The sequence below is a fragment of the Mytilus edulis genome, chromosome 6, assembly GCF_963676685.1.
Source record: "Mytilus edulis chromosome 6, xbMytEdul2.2, whole genome shotgun sequence".
NCBI classification, from domain to species: domain Eukaryota; kingdom Metazoa; phylum Mollusca; class Bivalvia; order Mytilida; family Mytilidae; genus Mytilus; species Mytilus edulis.
In genome coordinates this window covers 74,200,695-74,214,953 of record NC_092349.1, presented here as the reverse complement: position 1 = coordinate 74,214,953, position 14,259 = coordinate 74,200,695, and the positions used below count along the sequence as shown (strand labels likewise).

At 32.1% G+C, this 14,259-nt stretch overlaps 1 protein-coding gene across 2 annotated transcripts in view; it reads right to left on the bottom strand.

The window, feature by feature from the left end:
• Positions 1–3,078: 3,078 nt before the first annotated feature.
• Positions 3,079–14,259, bottom strand: part of LOC139528400 (uncharacterized) — a 34,866-nt gene continuing 23,685 nt past the window's right edge. The window contains exons 13-16 of one of the 2 annotated variants that reach the window (XM_071324376.1): positions 6,562–8,010; positions 4,782–5,835; positions 3,788–3,906; positions 3,079–3,490 (exon numbers count right to left, since the gene is read on the bottom strand). In XM_071324376.1, the coding sequence (XP_071180477.1) occupies positions 3,812–3,906; positions 4,782–5,835; positions 6,562–8,010 (2,598 nt within the window). In that variant the 3' untranslated portion in view covers positions 3,079–3,490; positions 3,788–3,811. Of the gene's footprint in view, positions 3,491–3,787; positions 3,907–4,781; positions 5,836–6,561; positions 8,011–10,476; positions 11,555–12,058; positions 12,164–13,166; positions 14,218–14,259 lie in introns of those variants that run through there. The other variant, XM_071324375.1, reaches the window with a different exon arrangement.

Below are 14,259 nucleotides of genomic sequence, written 5' to 3'. Positions count from 1 at the left end.
TTACGTTTTTACGACTTGTGTTTGTACAGCCAATTGACATTTCTATAGGAACCAACTTTGTACTTAACTTTTTGACTTGTTTATTTATTTGCCTAGACCGGCTGCTTACAAAAGCTCCCCACTTGTTGCAACTACTATCCCATCAAAGTTCCTTCATTGTGACATTACCTGAAGGACTCATCACCATATATTTCTTGCAATGAGTTATATGACGTTTGTCTAGGAACTACGTACCCTTCTTGTTCACCTTGTTTGGTACTGTTCGTAATGCTCAGTCTTTAGTTTTTCATGTGATGTTTATGGTATCGTTGTTTAATTGTCTATTCATCGCTTATCATTTTGACCATGGTGTTGTGTGTTCTCATAGAACAGATTAGATTTGAAAAACAATTACCTTGTTTTTCTTTTGTATTACTGTCATTTGTCATTTTTAAAAGGTCCTCCCTTTCAGTGAAACCTAATGAACCTGATTACATGTATTTTAATGAACCCAATAAATGAACTTGGTGGTACGCTGGAATGTGCTTAATTTTCCGTTTGTTCGTCTAAATTTTCTTAAAATATAAGCTAGCTTCTGTGTTATAAAGTGTTATTTGATATATGGATCGACATTTTATAACTTTAAGTTATGCCATGTTAGTGATTAACAGGTCTTCAATTATATCCTCGCTTTGCATAGATTATTTTTTCACTCAATAGGATTCCACTAAGTCTGTATAAAGTCTTCATTTTATTATATCGTCTATGTAATGTCGTTCTAGCGGTTTTCAGATATGCCTGGCATCTCTCCCGTGAGACAACAACTTTGAATCTTTTGTTCATTATAGCGCTGAAGATTTAAATACATTTGCTCGTATTCATTAATGCTCTTCAACTTCGAACTTTATTTGGCCATTTTATTTTAATTTTCACTGATGCGTCTGTTGTAGACGAAACGCGCGTCTGGCGTACACAATTTTAATATCTGTCTGGTTCCTATGATGAGTTTATTCAAGAAACAGACGGGTATATTTAAAAGTACAAAAGCAGTTTACCGATGTTCAAATATATACTAGATAATTTAAAAAAAAAATGCGCCATTTCTTTCCCATTGATTGGTTAACATGTGAACATGGTCCTCAGCTTACCAAGTTTCGATTTCCTCAATTTTATTTTTATGCCGGTTGCTTGTGTTATTTATTACCAATTCTTCTGGATTTTGCAATAAAGTAAAGGTATAAATTAAAATGGCGGTCGATTTCCGGAGAAATATGTTTTAGGATTCATTTATGGACAGATTTCGTACAAAAATAGGTGACCGCCAATCGCAGTAGATGAGGCAAACCCGGAGACTAGTAAGACATAAGTGGGAACCTTTGGACGGGATTTAAATTAGATAAGTTGATCGTGGAATTGGGGGCGATAATTTATAATTCCTAATTATTCAACATATTTTTACCTTGTTGAACAACTGAGATCAGACTTGGGATAATTGTAATTGTAATCATCAATCAGCTGTAATTGATTACAATTTTTCAAGTAATCATTGTAATCATTAATCAGCCAAAAATCTGATTACATGTAATTTAATTTAATCAATTACTTTTCAAAACACCCTGTAATCCTCATTACTTTTTGATTACATTCTGATTACAATGCATTTTTTTAACTGTGTTTATGGTCAAGAAATGAACCTTTTTGTTATTCTTCTTTAATAAATATTTAACATATTAAGATAGTTTGGTTTACTTTATAAAGCATGTTGATAAATTTGTATACTTCAGTAAAAAATAAACTGTTACAGTATTGAAAAGTCATCATTAGCCTAAGAAGAGACATATAAATACAATTATGTCTTTGGACTTAGTAAGAGATATTGCACATATATTGACAATTTAAAGATGTACATACATATACATATATATATATTTGATAATAACTGTTATATTCTAGTAATACTTCTCTTTAACCCTGAATTATAATCTTTTGTTAATATTGTGATTTTTGTCAACTTTGAATTGACAGGTAGGAAACCAATTTCGGTTTGTTTTTATTGCAATTACCAATTGGGTATAACTGTAGGACAACAATTTTTCTAATTAGCACAAACTAAATCATAAGTTGTAAAAATCTTGTTTAAAATACGCAAAATTGTATATGTATTTGAACTGGACATGTAAAATGCAATGATTTTTAGTACTTGTATTTTGTTTACAATATGATTAAACAATTTGATTAAAAATTTACATAGATTTTTACTGGTAACTTTATTTCATCCATATTTTAACTTCCATAAACTGCACCTTGAAATACATATAAAGTCTGGAAGAGGTTAGAAGACTATCAGCAAACTCTTTATAAAGCTATATTCAATTGAAGTCAAAATAATTCAAAGATCAATGATGATAAAGTGTAATGGGTAAAAACCAGTGACACAATGTGCATGTATGTAGTGAACTTTTGTGGTTTATTAAATATATGAAGTTTAAAGTTATCATTTTATAATTTATGCAACATAGTCCTTTCTAAAAATGCTATAATATATTAAACGTTTATTCATTCATATCATTCAAAATGTGTTTTCTTTAAATTCATTGTAATCAGATGTAATCATGATTACTTTGCCAATGTAATCATTAATTTAATCAGACACTTTCAGAAATGATGTAATCATTAATTTAATTTAATCGTACAAATGACAAAGTAATTGTAATTTAATCAATTACATTGAAAGTAATCGAACCCATCTCTGTCTGAGATTGATAAAATTTATTATCTTAGAGTTTATCTGCCTAATGAATGCATGAAGAAATAAATTGACAACGCATTATGGCAAAAGCATTAAAAGGTTTCACTAAGGAAATACTAAGCATGTTCTTATCCTAGGCATAAATTACCTTAGGCGTATTTAGCACAACATATTTGAATTGTGGGTCCTCAATGCTCAACAACTTTGTACTTTTTTTTATCTGAGCATCACTGATGAGTTTTATGTAGACGAAACGCGCTTCTAGTATATCAAATTATAAGCCATGTATCTTTGGTAACTATTCACCCCATATGTGCAATGGTTTAAGAAAGAAACAAGCTACTATTATATTGTTTTTGTATTTTACATTTTAATCAGGCATCATTTTATTTTATTGTTATGTAAAACAATAGCACTAGCAGTAGACAATACATGTACCACATTATAAATATTCACAGTATCAATGATATGGAAACATCAGATTACAAATAATAATACAAAACGAAAAATTTGTAATGGCACTGTCAATAGTTTTGTTCATCTACTTGAATTTCGATTACATTCTTCATGGCGACAATGCTGACATCTGTGATTTTAATAAAAAAAAAATAATTATATAAATATAAGCACTATACATGTATTGGTACATATAATACAAGAAAATACATGGCGACATATCTGACATCTGCCTTTGTCACCACATACTGAGACTACACCATCATAGCAGCACCAGTTTCGTTAAAGCTCAGTTAAGTGTTCAATCTGAAAGAAAATTTTCAAACTGTTACTTTACATTCATAGCGTTGTGATATGACATTAAAAGATTGACTATAATTTTATTAATACCGTAATTTCACAATATGTTCAAAAGCTAAGATCGACTTTAAACAATATTCAAGAAAAGCTTTCAATTGCTTATAGTGGTCAACTACTACTAGTAACCACAATATCAAATGATGACAAGAAGGGAACATAAAAAGCTAAAATTCAAACATTTAAAGTTTTTCCTTATGATATTGCTCCCTCAAAGATTGCCTTTTATGTAAATAAAAAGCTTACATATAATTTGGTTCGTCTAGTCATTCAAAACCCATTTTCTGCGTGAGGTTTTCCTTCCATTGGTTCAAACATATCTTGAAATCCATCGTTGTGATAAACAGTGGAGTATAATTCAGTGCCTGTAAAATAGTATAACAGTGCGAAATTGAAAGGTATAATCTTTATTAGAAGTGCGAAATTGAAAGGTAAATCATTTATTAAAAGTGAGAATTTGCATGGATATATAATTATAAGGACGAAACTCCGAGGTACCACTATTAATCCGATTAAGAACGACGCGAATACAAAACATTACTGTGATAGTCTTAACCTAAGGCTTGTGCTTTTTCCTTTCCAGGCAAAGTGATTGGTTAAACATTATCTTATTAAGTTGATGTATTTAAAGGAATGACAATAATTGCCAAGTATATCAAATGCTTTATCAAAATCATTAATAGCTGTATATATTTTAGTAACCATGAAATGTTTACCTTTCATACGTGTTGAGTTAACATCAGAAAGCGCTTTGCGTAAGGAATATTATATTTGTACGTTTAGCTTTGTCTTTTAGCTATTTATATAGAGTTTCGAGTTTTGAATATGTATTTACACTCATTGTGGGACAGAAAATGTACGTGGCAATTTGTGAAGATGGCCAGATGTTTTGTTTAATATATTATTTTGCGAATGTGTTTTGTAGTCAAAGATTTTTCCTGATTCGGTTTGCTGTTATTATTAGCTTTCCTTTACTTTTTACTGCCTAACAAGTGTGATCATGATGAAATTGTTGAACAATGCATTAAATCCCAGTACATGTTTGTTCAATTAGTTTAAACTTAGGTTTTGTGACTTTTTTCACACAGATTGTTCTTTCCCATTAAGATGAAGTGTTTATAAATAACCTTTTCAACTTATATTATTATGTTTATATATGTGCAGTTCTGGCTTTAAAAATCTTCTTTCTCTTTTAATTTTAAGAGTTAATTAATTTCAACTTATATAATAATAATAGTACCGTGATCCATATGAGCATATATATCTTCGTCAATCTCATTTTCTTTTTCGTCCTTTCTTTTGAATTTACACAAAAGTAGCAATTTCCTGATAGGCAGGCAAATCAACAAAGCTGTAGCATTAAAAAAGTTGCCTAATGCTACAGCTGGGTCCCTGTACTCTGGTCCCGCATTGGTGGATACTATCATCCATACTAAGAAGCATCCAGCTGTACTGATACATCCAACACAAATCCATCGAGATTCGTAATAGTTACTCTCGCTGTCCCAGGCCATTCCAGAAAAAATAGTAGTCAACAGTACCAAGAACATAACAAATAGCATCGATAAAGCTAGTGAATAATCGTATCTATCGACTGGATCACACCACCACCAATCGTGAAGTTCAGTTTCACTCAGGAGGCTTGCAGTCGGATGAACTAATATCAGCCATTCTACTGGAATTATTACTTGAACACATACGAGACCTATTGCAATAGCAAACAATGATGATGCACTCGTTAGTCCAGAGTACTTCCGAACGCTGTATTCAATATCGATAAAACGCCAATTGACGACTGACTTAACCAACAATGCTGCAAAGACAATGGCATATACCACGCCCATGAGGAATCGTCGTATACCACATGTTAAGTTCGATGCTTTTAGGAAGAAAGCAAAATTAACAGCATATATGCAGAGGATTCCAAATATCATCATAAACCCTAAAACGGTTGTTCCTCCGCGAACTGGATACGCACACAGGAAAAAACAAAATAAAAACAGTCCGATGAATAACCCTACACACGTCGGGACACACACAGCAATGGCCCAGATAGGCCAGGTATAGTGTTTTGCCGTGTTTTCTAATTGAATATATTTATACCAGTAATAATTCCGCGGCCCTTCGACCTTTTTCTCTTCTTTATTTGTTTGCTGTACAGCTGACGGTTGTTTGGTAACAATATCCGTGCACGTGCAATCGTTTCCCACAGGACATTGTGACATGAATGAATCCGGTTTGTATGTCAGTATGGGTGACAAGGAACCGGCATTTTCCCCAATGGTCGACCCAACCTACAAGATGAAAAAAAGAACGAAAAATGATTTAAAACAACATACAGCTATGATTTCTTTTATTAACCAAAGATGAACAAATTTCAATTATTTCATCTGAATACAAGAAACAACATTTTAGTGTGAAAAAATTGTTTCCATTGACTACTTAATTAGGAGAATACAAAATAACTACACACGCCAGCGTCTTTAAGCTTTTACTATTCAACTGTTACGATGAGAAGCAACACTTTAAACATCATTGCATGAACACGACGTCTAAAGCAACGGATTAAAAGACGTTTTCTGCTTACAGTCAATAACTTTAAAGAGCACATATGTGGGAAAATATTAACAAAAAAAATAACAAATCTTGATATGAATTAAGCAATCATAACAAGCATTTAGTAAAACACAAGATACATCAAGATACTTGTTATATAACTTGGCTGTTTGGCTTCACTTTTTGGAACATAACCATGTTGGGCATTACAATAAATCTGTCGAGAATTTTAGAATATACGGCTTGCATTGAAGGTGAGGCTAGTATCAAATATGTATAGAATTAGAAATATTGCCCATTGCAACCCATACAACTTATATTTATATCTGCATTGAGTGTATTTTGGTAAATGATGCATTTAAAAAGGAGAAGCAGTTGTGACATTTTGATCCGTCCGACCCTGTTTCCAAATGGAAAGTTCTCCCTTATTCTTTTAAGGATTTATCATAAAATATTTATCATACCCTTTTGTACACATGCAATCCATTTTCGACGACATAATTATATATATCGTAGCCAACATCCCAATATCTGTCCTCATTAAAGTTGAGATCAAATCCAGGTTCATCCGTCCATCCGGACCACTTTGTTTCCAAGAGCCTCTTGAATAAGACTTCTTTATTACTGTCATCGTAGAAACAATCTTTGAAGTTTGTTTTAGTTGCACATCTAGCATTTTTGGTACTCTGAATTGCATTTGCGATAGAATATGTTGCTGCTATTGTTGTAAAAATTATATAATTGTTCATTTGTAATTTTTCGTCAGTTAACTGTTCAGACAAATTACACACCTTGTATTGGGAATAGACAACAGACGCCATTGGAAGTTGACATTTATGCACTTGTTGGTAGAATTCCTCAAACCAATCATCTGGTATTTTATCTCGGTTATTGTATCTAAGAGATTTTAAATAATTGTTAAAACCTGTCACCATTGTATTTCGCATAGCTACGGTGATCGACCCTTTAACATCATCAGCCAAGTTGGAATCTAAAGTATTTGTTCCCCACGTTTCTGTTCCTATCCATAAATACTGGTTTATGATTCCAAGATCCTTAGCTCCTTTGATAATTTGTTCTGGATTCATAGTGATCAAAATAACAACATTTGCACCAGTTTCGGTTGATAGCTGACTAAGTGCATTCTTAATATCATCACTTGAACCTAGAACTTGGACAGGGAGAGATACTGCAATACAAATACCGTTTTTACCAGCTTGAGATTTAAAGTTTTCATAGCCTGACTTTCCGTATACTTCTTTAGAATAAATCACCGTTACATAAGTCCAATTATTGTGCTTTAAAACGTCTGCAATAGCCTGGGTCTCTTGGAAATCAAATGATATGGTGCGTGCTACATACGGGTATTTATACTTGTCATTTAAAACACTGGAAGTGGAAAATACGCCAACAAGAGGGATTTTTAAAGGTGCAAGAATTCGATTGGCAGCAATAACGTTTGCTGTTGAAGTCGTTACTACGCCACCTATTGTAGAGTTATTTATAACACCATCAAAGGCTGTTTGAGAATGACATAGACCACCCGATGATAAAATACTATACAAATCCCGATCAATTCTAAGTGAATTCGAACAAGTATCCAATATGAGACTGCGTACATTGAATGGTCTTGGAGCTAAAGTTTTCAAAGTGTATGACGTTGCCAATGCCCGATAAAAACTACCTAGATTCAAATTTCCACACTTGTAGGCATCAAATCCTTTTGATGATACCGGATAAAATGCGACGATTGTAGCTGGATTAGTTTGACTAGATCGTTGGAGCATAAAGCGTGATTTTGTTGTTATAAATCCGGGACATTCGGTGCAAGATTCTGGCCGACCACAGCTTCCATCCCATGAAGGCTTGTAATTGTTCATGGTAAACTTTTTTGAGTTAGAAAATGTGCCCACCTGAAATACAAATATTAAGTGCAATCACAAACAACAATAATAACCAGTAGTCATACTTGCGATAATTATAGATCTGAAAACTACCGTTGCTGAACATTAAAGATGAAATTTTCTAAATCATATCACTGAAAAGTTATGGCATTGTCCTGAATTCTTTCAAATGCATGCATGATTTGATTTTTATGCGAATTCATACACAAATGCATGATTTGATTTTTATGCGAATTCATACACTTTATCTCTCAATTTGTCTATGAAGGTAACACATGAATATTCAAAAGTTGTTTGGAACAACATTTTAGAATATTGGGTTCTCAATGCCTTTCAAGTTTATACTTGTTTGGCTTCTGATCTGAGCGTCAACTGATGAGACTTATGTAGAAGAACCACGCGTCTGGCGTATCCCATTTAAAGTCTGGTACCTTAGGTGACTATTGAAACAGGTATTTAAGAATAAACGTTAGTGAAAATAACATCTACCAATGCGTACGTTTTTTTTATTCTGCCTATTACGCAAAATGGCAAAGCCAAATCCTTGTATACAAAGTTGAAATGATGTCTTTGAAATTTAAGCTACAGGTTGTACTCATGGTGAAGTGAAGTATAAACAATAAAAAGCCTGTATATGGTCATGCAAAAAGACAAAAAGAACGACTAAATCTTCTACACTAAGTGCAACTAAAACGAATGAATTAAAAATGCAATACAAAATGCTTGTTACATAAATCCGATCATGCAAAATCATGCACACTACTATAACACATGCACACAATACTTATACATGCACATCTAAAGAAAATAATCTTGTACTTACAGTTTTGGTATTTCATATGCTTTACACTACTACTTAGTTGTTTAATACTTATCTATGTTCTCTGTAGCTTTGTCAAATTTATTCGATAACCATCGACGATCAAGCGTTTTTACGAATCAAATATAATCAATTTGTTTTAAAAAGAATGGCAAAGATACTAAAGAGACATTCAAACTCACAATTCGAAAATAAACTGACAACGCTTTTACGAAGAAAAGTCCAAAAGACAACCAACAGTAAACAAAACACAAAATAAAAAAATAAAGACTGAGCAACAAGAACTTAACCAAAACTGGTGCTCTTAAGGTGGTACCTAACACTACAGGGAGATAACTCTGTAAAGTCAGCGAAACGTTTTAATTATGTTGTGTTGTAAAAGGAATACTAAGCTTCTCAATGATCAAAATTGGTGTCTGTCAAACTGCTATATCAGTGTATTTTTTCTGACAAAACGGTTGGTTAAAACTTTTTGATTTTTTTATATTTTTGTTAAAGGGGCAAAGTAAATACTTTGACAAGATTTTATGAAAATTAAACGAGACAAATAAATTTTAGTGAAAGTGTTGGGTACCACCTTAAGGGTACTATTCTGAAAATATAATTCAAAGGACATTAGTATATAAGAATGGTAAAACGTATCGCTGATTAATCATCTGAATAAGATAACTACTTTAGTATTCTTCTGTTATTCTTGTGCTATTTCCCTTTTTATAACTTTGTATTGTCTAACAATGCAAATAATATTACTGCAACAATAAAAACAAATAATTTGTTTATGCATAGGACATTCCCAATTTTATCATTAAATGTAAAACTGCTTTGATACTTATCTTTTTATTTTATCTATTTTTTTGTGTTGATTTGTCTTGCCCCGATCTCAATTTTCAGCTTTTATATAATGATTTAAGTGCTTTTTCCTCGTTTTATGTTTTATCATGCTGTTGCACATCCTTGTATCATCTGATACTTTTATCTTATTATTTTAGAGTTAAATTTGTCCCGTCTTTTTTTTTAATAGATAAGCATCTTTCAAATTAAGTAAAAAATCATGCTACAACGTTTAAATATAGAAGGGATATTGACAAATGGACCCGCATGTTCAATCCTACAGATAGGGTATAACAACGTGTATCAATAATCACTCGTTAAACAATGAAACGTTTTATAGGCTTTTATCAGCATTCTTAATGAAATATTGAAGTTAAACAATTTCGAGAAATAAAACTTTTTTTGTGATGTCAATTAAAATCTTTCAGAATCTGATCATAATGTAGAATCAGAATCATTACTTAATAGTAAGACTTAAAAATAGTATTCAAATTAAAATGTCCATGACGACAAATTAAAATGTCCATGACGAACTCATGTATAAGTTAAGAAATGTTAAATCTCATAAGCCGAAGATAAACTGACAACGGCATGCAAATACCGAAAAAGACCAAGAAATTTACATACTAAAAACCATAACATAGAAAACCAAAGGCTTGGCAAAACGAACTTCATAAAACAGAGGTGATCTTTTAGGTATCTTTTACAGAACAAGGATCAACCGAATACATAAGGCAACGCAAACTAACAGACAACTTTGTATTGTTAACACCGCAATTTGTAATATATACTTAAGTTACATCAATATTCATTAAAACAATGCAAAAAAATCAATTTTATTGTATAAAATATATCACAATTGATTATCTTACATCAAACAAACATACAATAATAATATTTAACTCATATAAAATACAATAGTATAAAAAACTACGTTTCAATCTAGTATAATATCATAGCACTAGAATCTCAATATGGATTTCGAAAAATTCGCTAGTTCAGGATCTAATGCGTTTAGGGTAATACACAAAAACGTTGTGATTGATAAAAAAAAAATAACAATTGCACTTTACCTAATGATGAATCATTATTTTTTATTTTCATGTTTGAATCATGAAATTATACATAGTCCTTTAGATTCTGAAAGCCGAATTTAATATCATTAAAGTAAAACAAGAATATAAAATATAAAATATGATGTGTCTTATAAAAAGAATGATTGGTTTTGAGGATTGAATGGATTTCATATTTTGATTGCATTTTTGTGTTTCCTCATACAATTCGGGAACATGGCAAGTATATACAATGTTTGCACGTATCACACACTCAGTGAGACAGGACCGCTATACCAAACAAACACATAAAAATATAAGGACAAACTCAACAATATAGATTCAAGAAACTTCGTTGAACACTAAAAGAAGAATACAGATTTAAACCGGAAAGCTAATTAAAATTCTTAAACATTAACAATACAAATCAGATTTATAAAGCTCGGTGGAAGTTTTTCAACATCTAAGCAGATATGAGATTCAAGTGTTTTATACACCATTTTTTGATTCAGATTCATGTTTTTATTACACATCGAAAAATGTCAATCAAAATTTGTAATTGTGAGAATAAAACTTAAACCAAACTACGAAACAACAATGTATACCTTGATTATCATAAACAAACAAGTCATTCTCGAAATTTTCAGAAGCATTACACGTTAACGTCCAAAATCATCCATAAAACTGATGTTTTAAGAATGTAAAATCGAGCTTATGTATCAAAGAACTCTTGTTTTGGACAAAATGGTAATTTTTTTCGAGATCTGAATGCAGACATAACACTTATGGTCAGATCTTTGTTCAAGAGAGGGACATTTCTGTGAACAGCAAATACATAGCATCACATCAACTGAAAAAATGTAAGCAAAATAAGTTCATGATTCACATCAACTATTAAAATTTATGAAATAGACGAGGAGAGTGACATCGATCTAAACATTTCTCAACATTTTATTGAAATAAAATTAGGAAGGATGTTAGCCTTAGATTCTTTTTTTTGTACGTTTTTTTAATGTGTTTTTTTTTCTGGTTGTTCTTTTTTGTTTTGTTGGTTTTGTTGGTTTTTTGTTTGTTTGTTGTTGGTGAGTTTTTTTGCTAAGAATATAAACACTGCATAAGACATCAGAAACGTTGACATATTTCCATGATGTAAAACAAAAATTGAATTAAGACTTTGTTTGGTTGAATCATTAATTTAAGTGAAATGATGAAATAATAATCGCTGAGGCACCATGATTAGGTTATGTCATTCGACTAAAATTGTCAGTAGGGATAGAGGACGAAGGTAAAAATAAATTGAAAGTAACGGGGAGACGACTTTATAATTAAAAATCTTTCCATATGTAATATTTACCTGTTATTTAGAAACCAATATCTGATCCTGGTTTTCGTTCGTCTGGTTGAAACATTTCATTTTCATATCCAGCGTTAGAGTATAGCTGTGAGTAGGTATCAATTACTGAAATTTAACGTAAACATCTCAAATTGAATTAACAATTTCGTGAACATTTAAAACTATTTGGAATTTACGCTTTTGACAAATTAATCATTTCTAACAACCGATACTACCTATCATGTGTGTTTTAATAATGAAGATACACTAAAAAAGATCATAAGATGAGTAAGTAATTATTTTTTTCACTCAAAAATATTATAAATTTAGTAATAATTACTCGTAAGGTTGTCAAAAGTTTCTAGAATTATCGTTATTTTGGTCTGTGGTGAAAAGTTGTGTCATTGGCGATCATACTACATATCCTTTTTTATTTATATTTTTAAGTCAAGTATATCATCAATTCAGAACAGTTCACATTCCGATAGATTCAAAGTATTGGCAATCAGGAAGCGGGTGTAATAGTGATACGAAATCCGCTAACATGTTATAGCTCATAATTGTCAGGTTGATGGTAAAATAGGGAGTCATTATGTTCTGTACGCTAGATAAATGTGTGGCGGAAGAGTTTGTGTTCATCTAACATATAGATGTCTTTTAAGGATCGTCTAACATGTGTGTCTAACTGATCTGAAGTAAGGCGCACACGAAACAACGCATGTGTCAAGCAGATTACAAAGTATATTTTTCAGTTTTATTTTATAGAATTTGAAATATTTTATGAAGAACACAAAAATTGACATTACATCGGTGTTTTACTGCAATGAGCAACACAAATAGAACAGAGTTATTCCCAATTGTTTGTGTATTGCTTAGTCTTTTCGTTTTCTATTCAGTGTTGTTTTGTTAGCTATTAAAATTGAGAATGGAAATTGTGAATGTGTCAAAGAGACAACAACCCGATCATAGAGCAGACACCAGCTGAAGGCCACCAATGAGTATTCAATATTGTTTATTTGTTCGTCCTTTTTTCTTAAGTTCTGTTGAGCTGCTTACATGAAATAGATAGTTGCTTTTTTTTTTTATATCATAACAGATTGTTTACATTATAATTGAATTGATTTCCTACCTCTATCATCCGTTTCCTCCTTCATGCTATCTTTTTCTTCTTCTCTTTGAAATTGAAACAGAAGCACTAACTTTCTTATTGGCAAGCATATTAAAAGTGCCGTGGCATTGAAGAAATTGGCCATTGCAACAGTTGCATCTCTGTATGGCGGTCCAGCATTCGTCGAGACAACCATCCAAACAAGGAAACAACCGGCCGTGCATATACACGACACAAAGATCCATCTGGATTCAAAATAGTTACTTTCACTGTCCCATGCAAGAGCAGCAAATATGGCAGTTAGAATGACGAGAAATATTACTAATATCATAGACATTATCAGGGCAGTATCGTATCTATCTACTGGATCACACCACATCCAATCGTTAATTATACTGTCCGACTGGCTACTTGCAGACGGATGTTCTAATATCAGCCATTCTATTGGAATAATTAGTTGGATGCAAACGATTCCAAGAGCCATCATAAAGAAGGAGCATGTACTAGTAAGTCCTTTATATTTTCCAGTGCTGTACCCGACATCATTAAAACGCCAATTGTCAACTGCTTTAACCAAAAGTGCAGCAAAGACAATTGAATATACGACGCCCATCATAAAACGTCTCGCTCCACACGTGGCAGTTGATGCTGGCAAAAAGAATGCAAAGTTTATTCCATAAATTCCTAAAATTCCAATCAGCATCATAAACCCAAGGACAGTTGTACCTCCCCTTACTGGATATGCAACCAAGAAATATGCAAATACGAAAATGCCTATAAGTAAGCCAACACAGGTAGGCACAGCTGTGGCGATTGCCCAAATTGGCCATGTATAATGCAGAGTATACTCAATGGTACCATATTCAGTTTCAGTTTTATCATAATACAGATAATTACGCGGTTCCATTGCCTTTGTCCGATTCGACGAAGTCTGTGCTTGTGGCTGGATATTAAAAATAGAAGAATCGCAATTACAAAATCCTCCCACAGGACACTGAGAGGTAAAGCTATCTGATTTAAAGCTATCGTAAGAGGACATCGAAACTGTATTGTCTCCTAAAACAGTTCCAACCTAAAACAAAATAATATAGAAAGATTATACTTACATTCCATT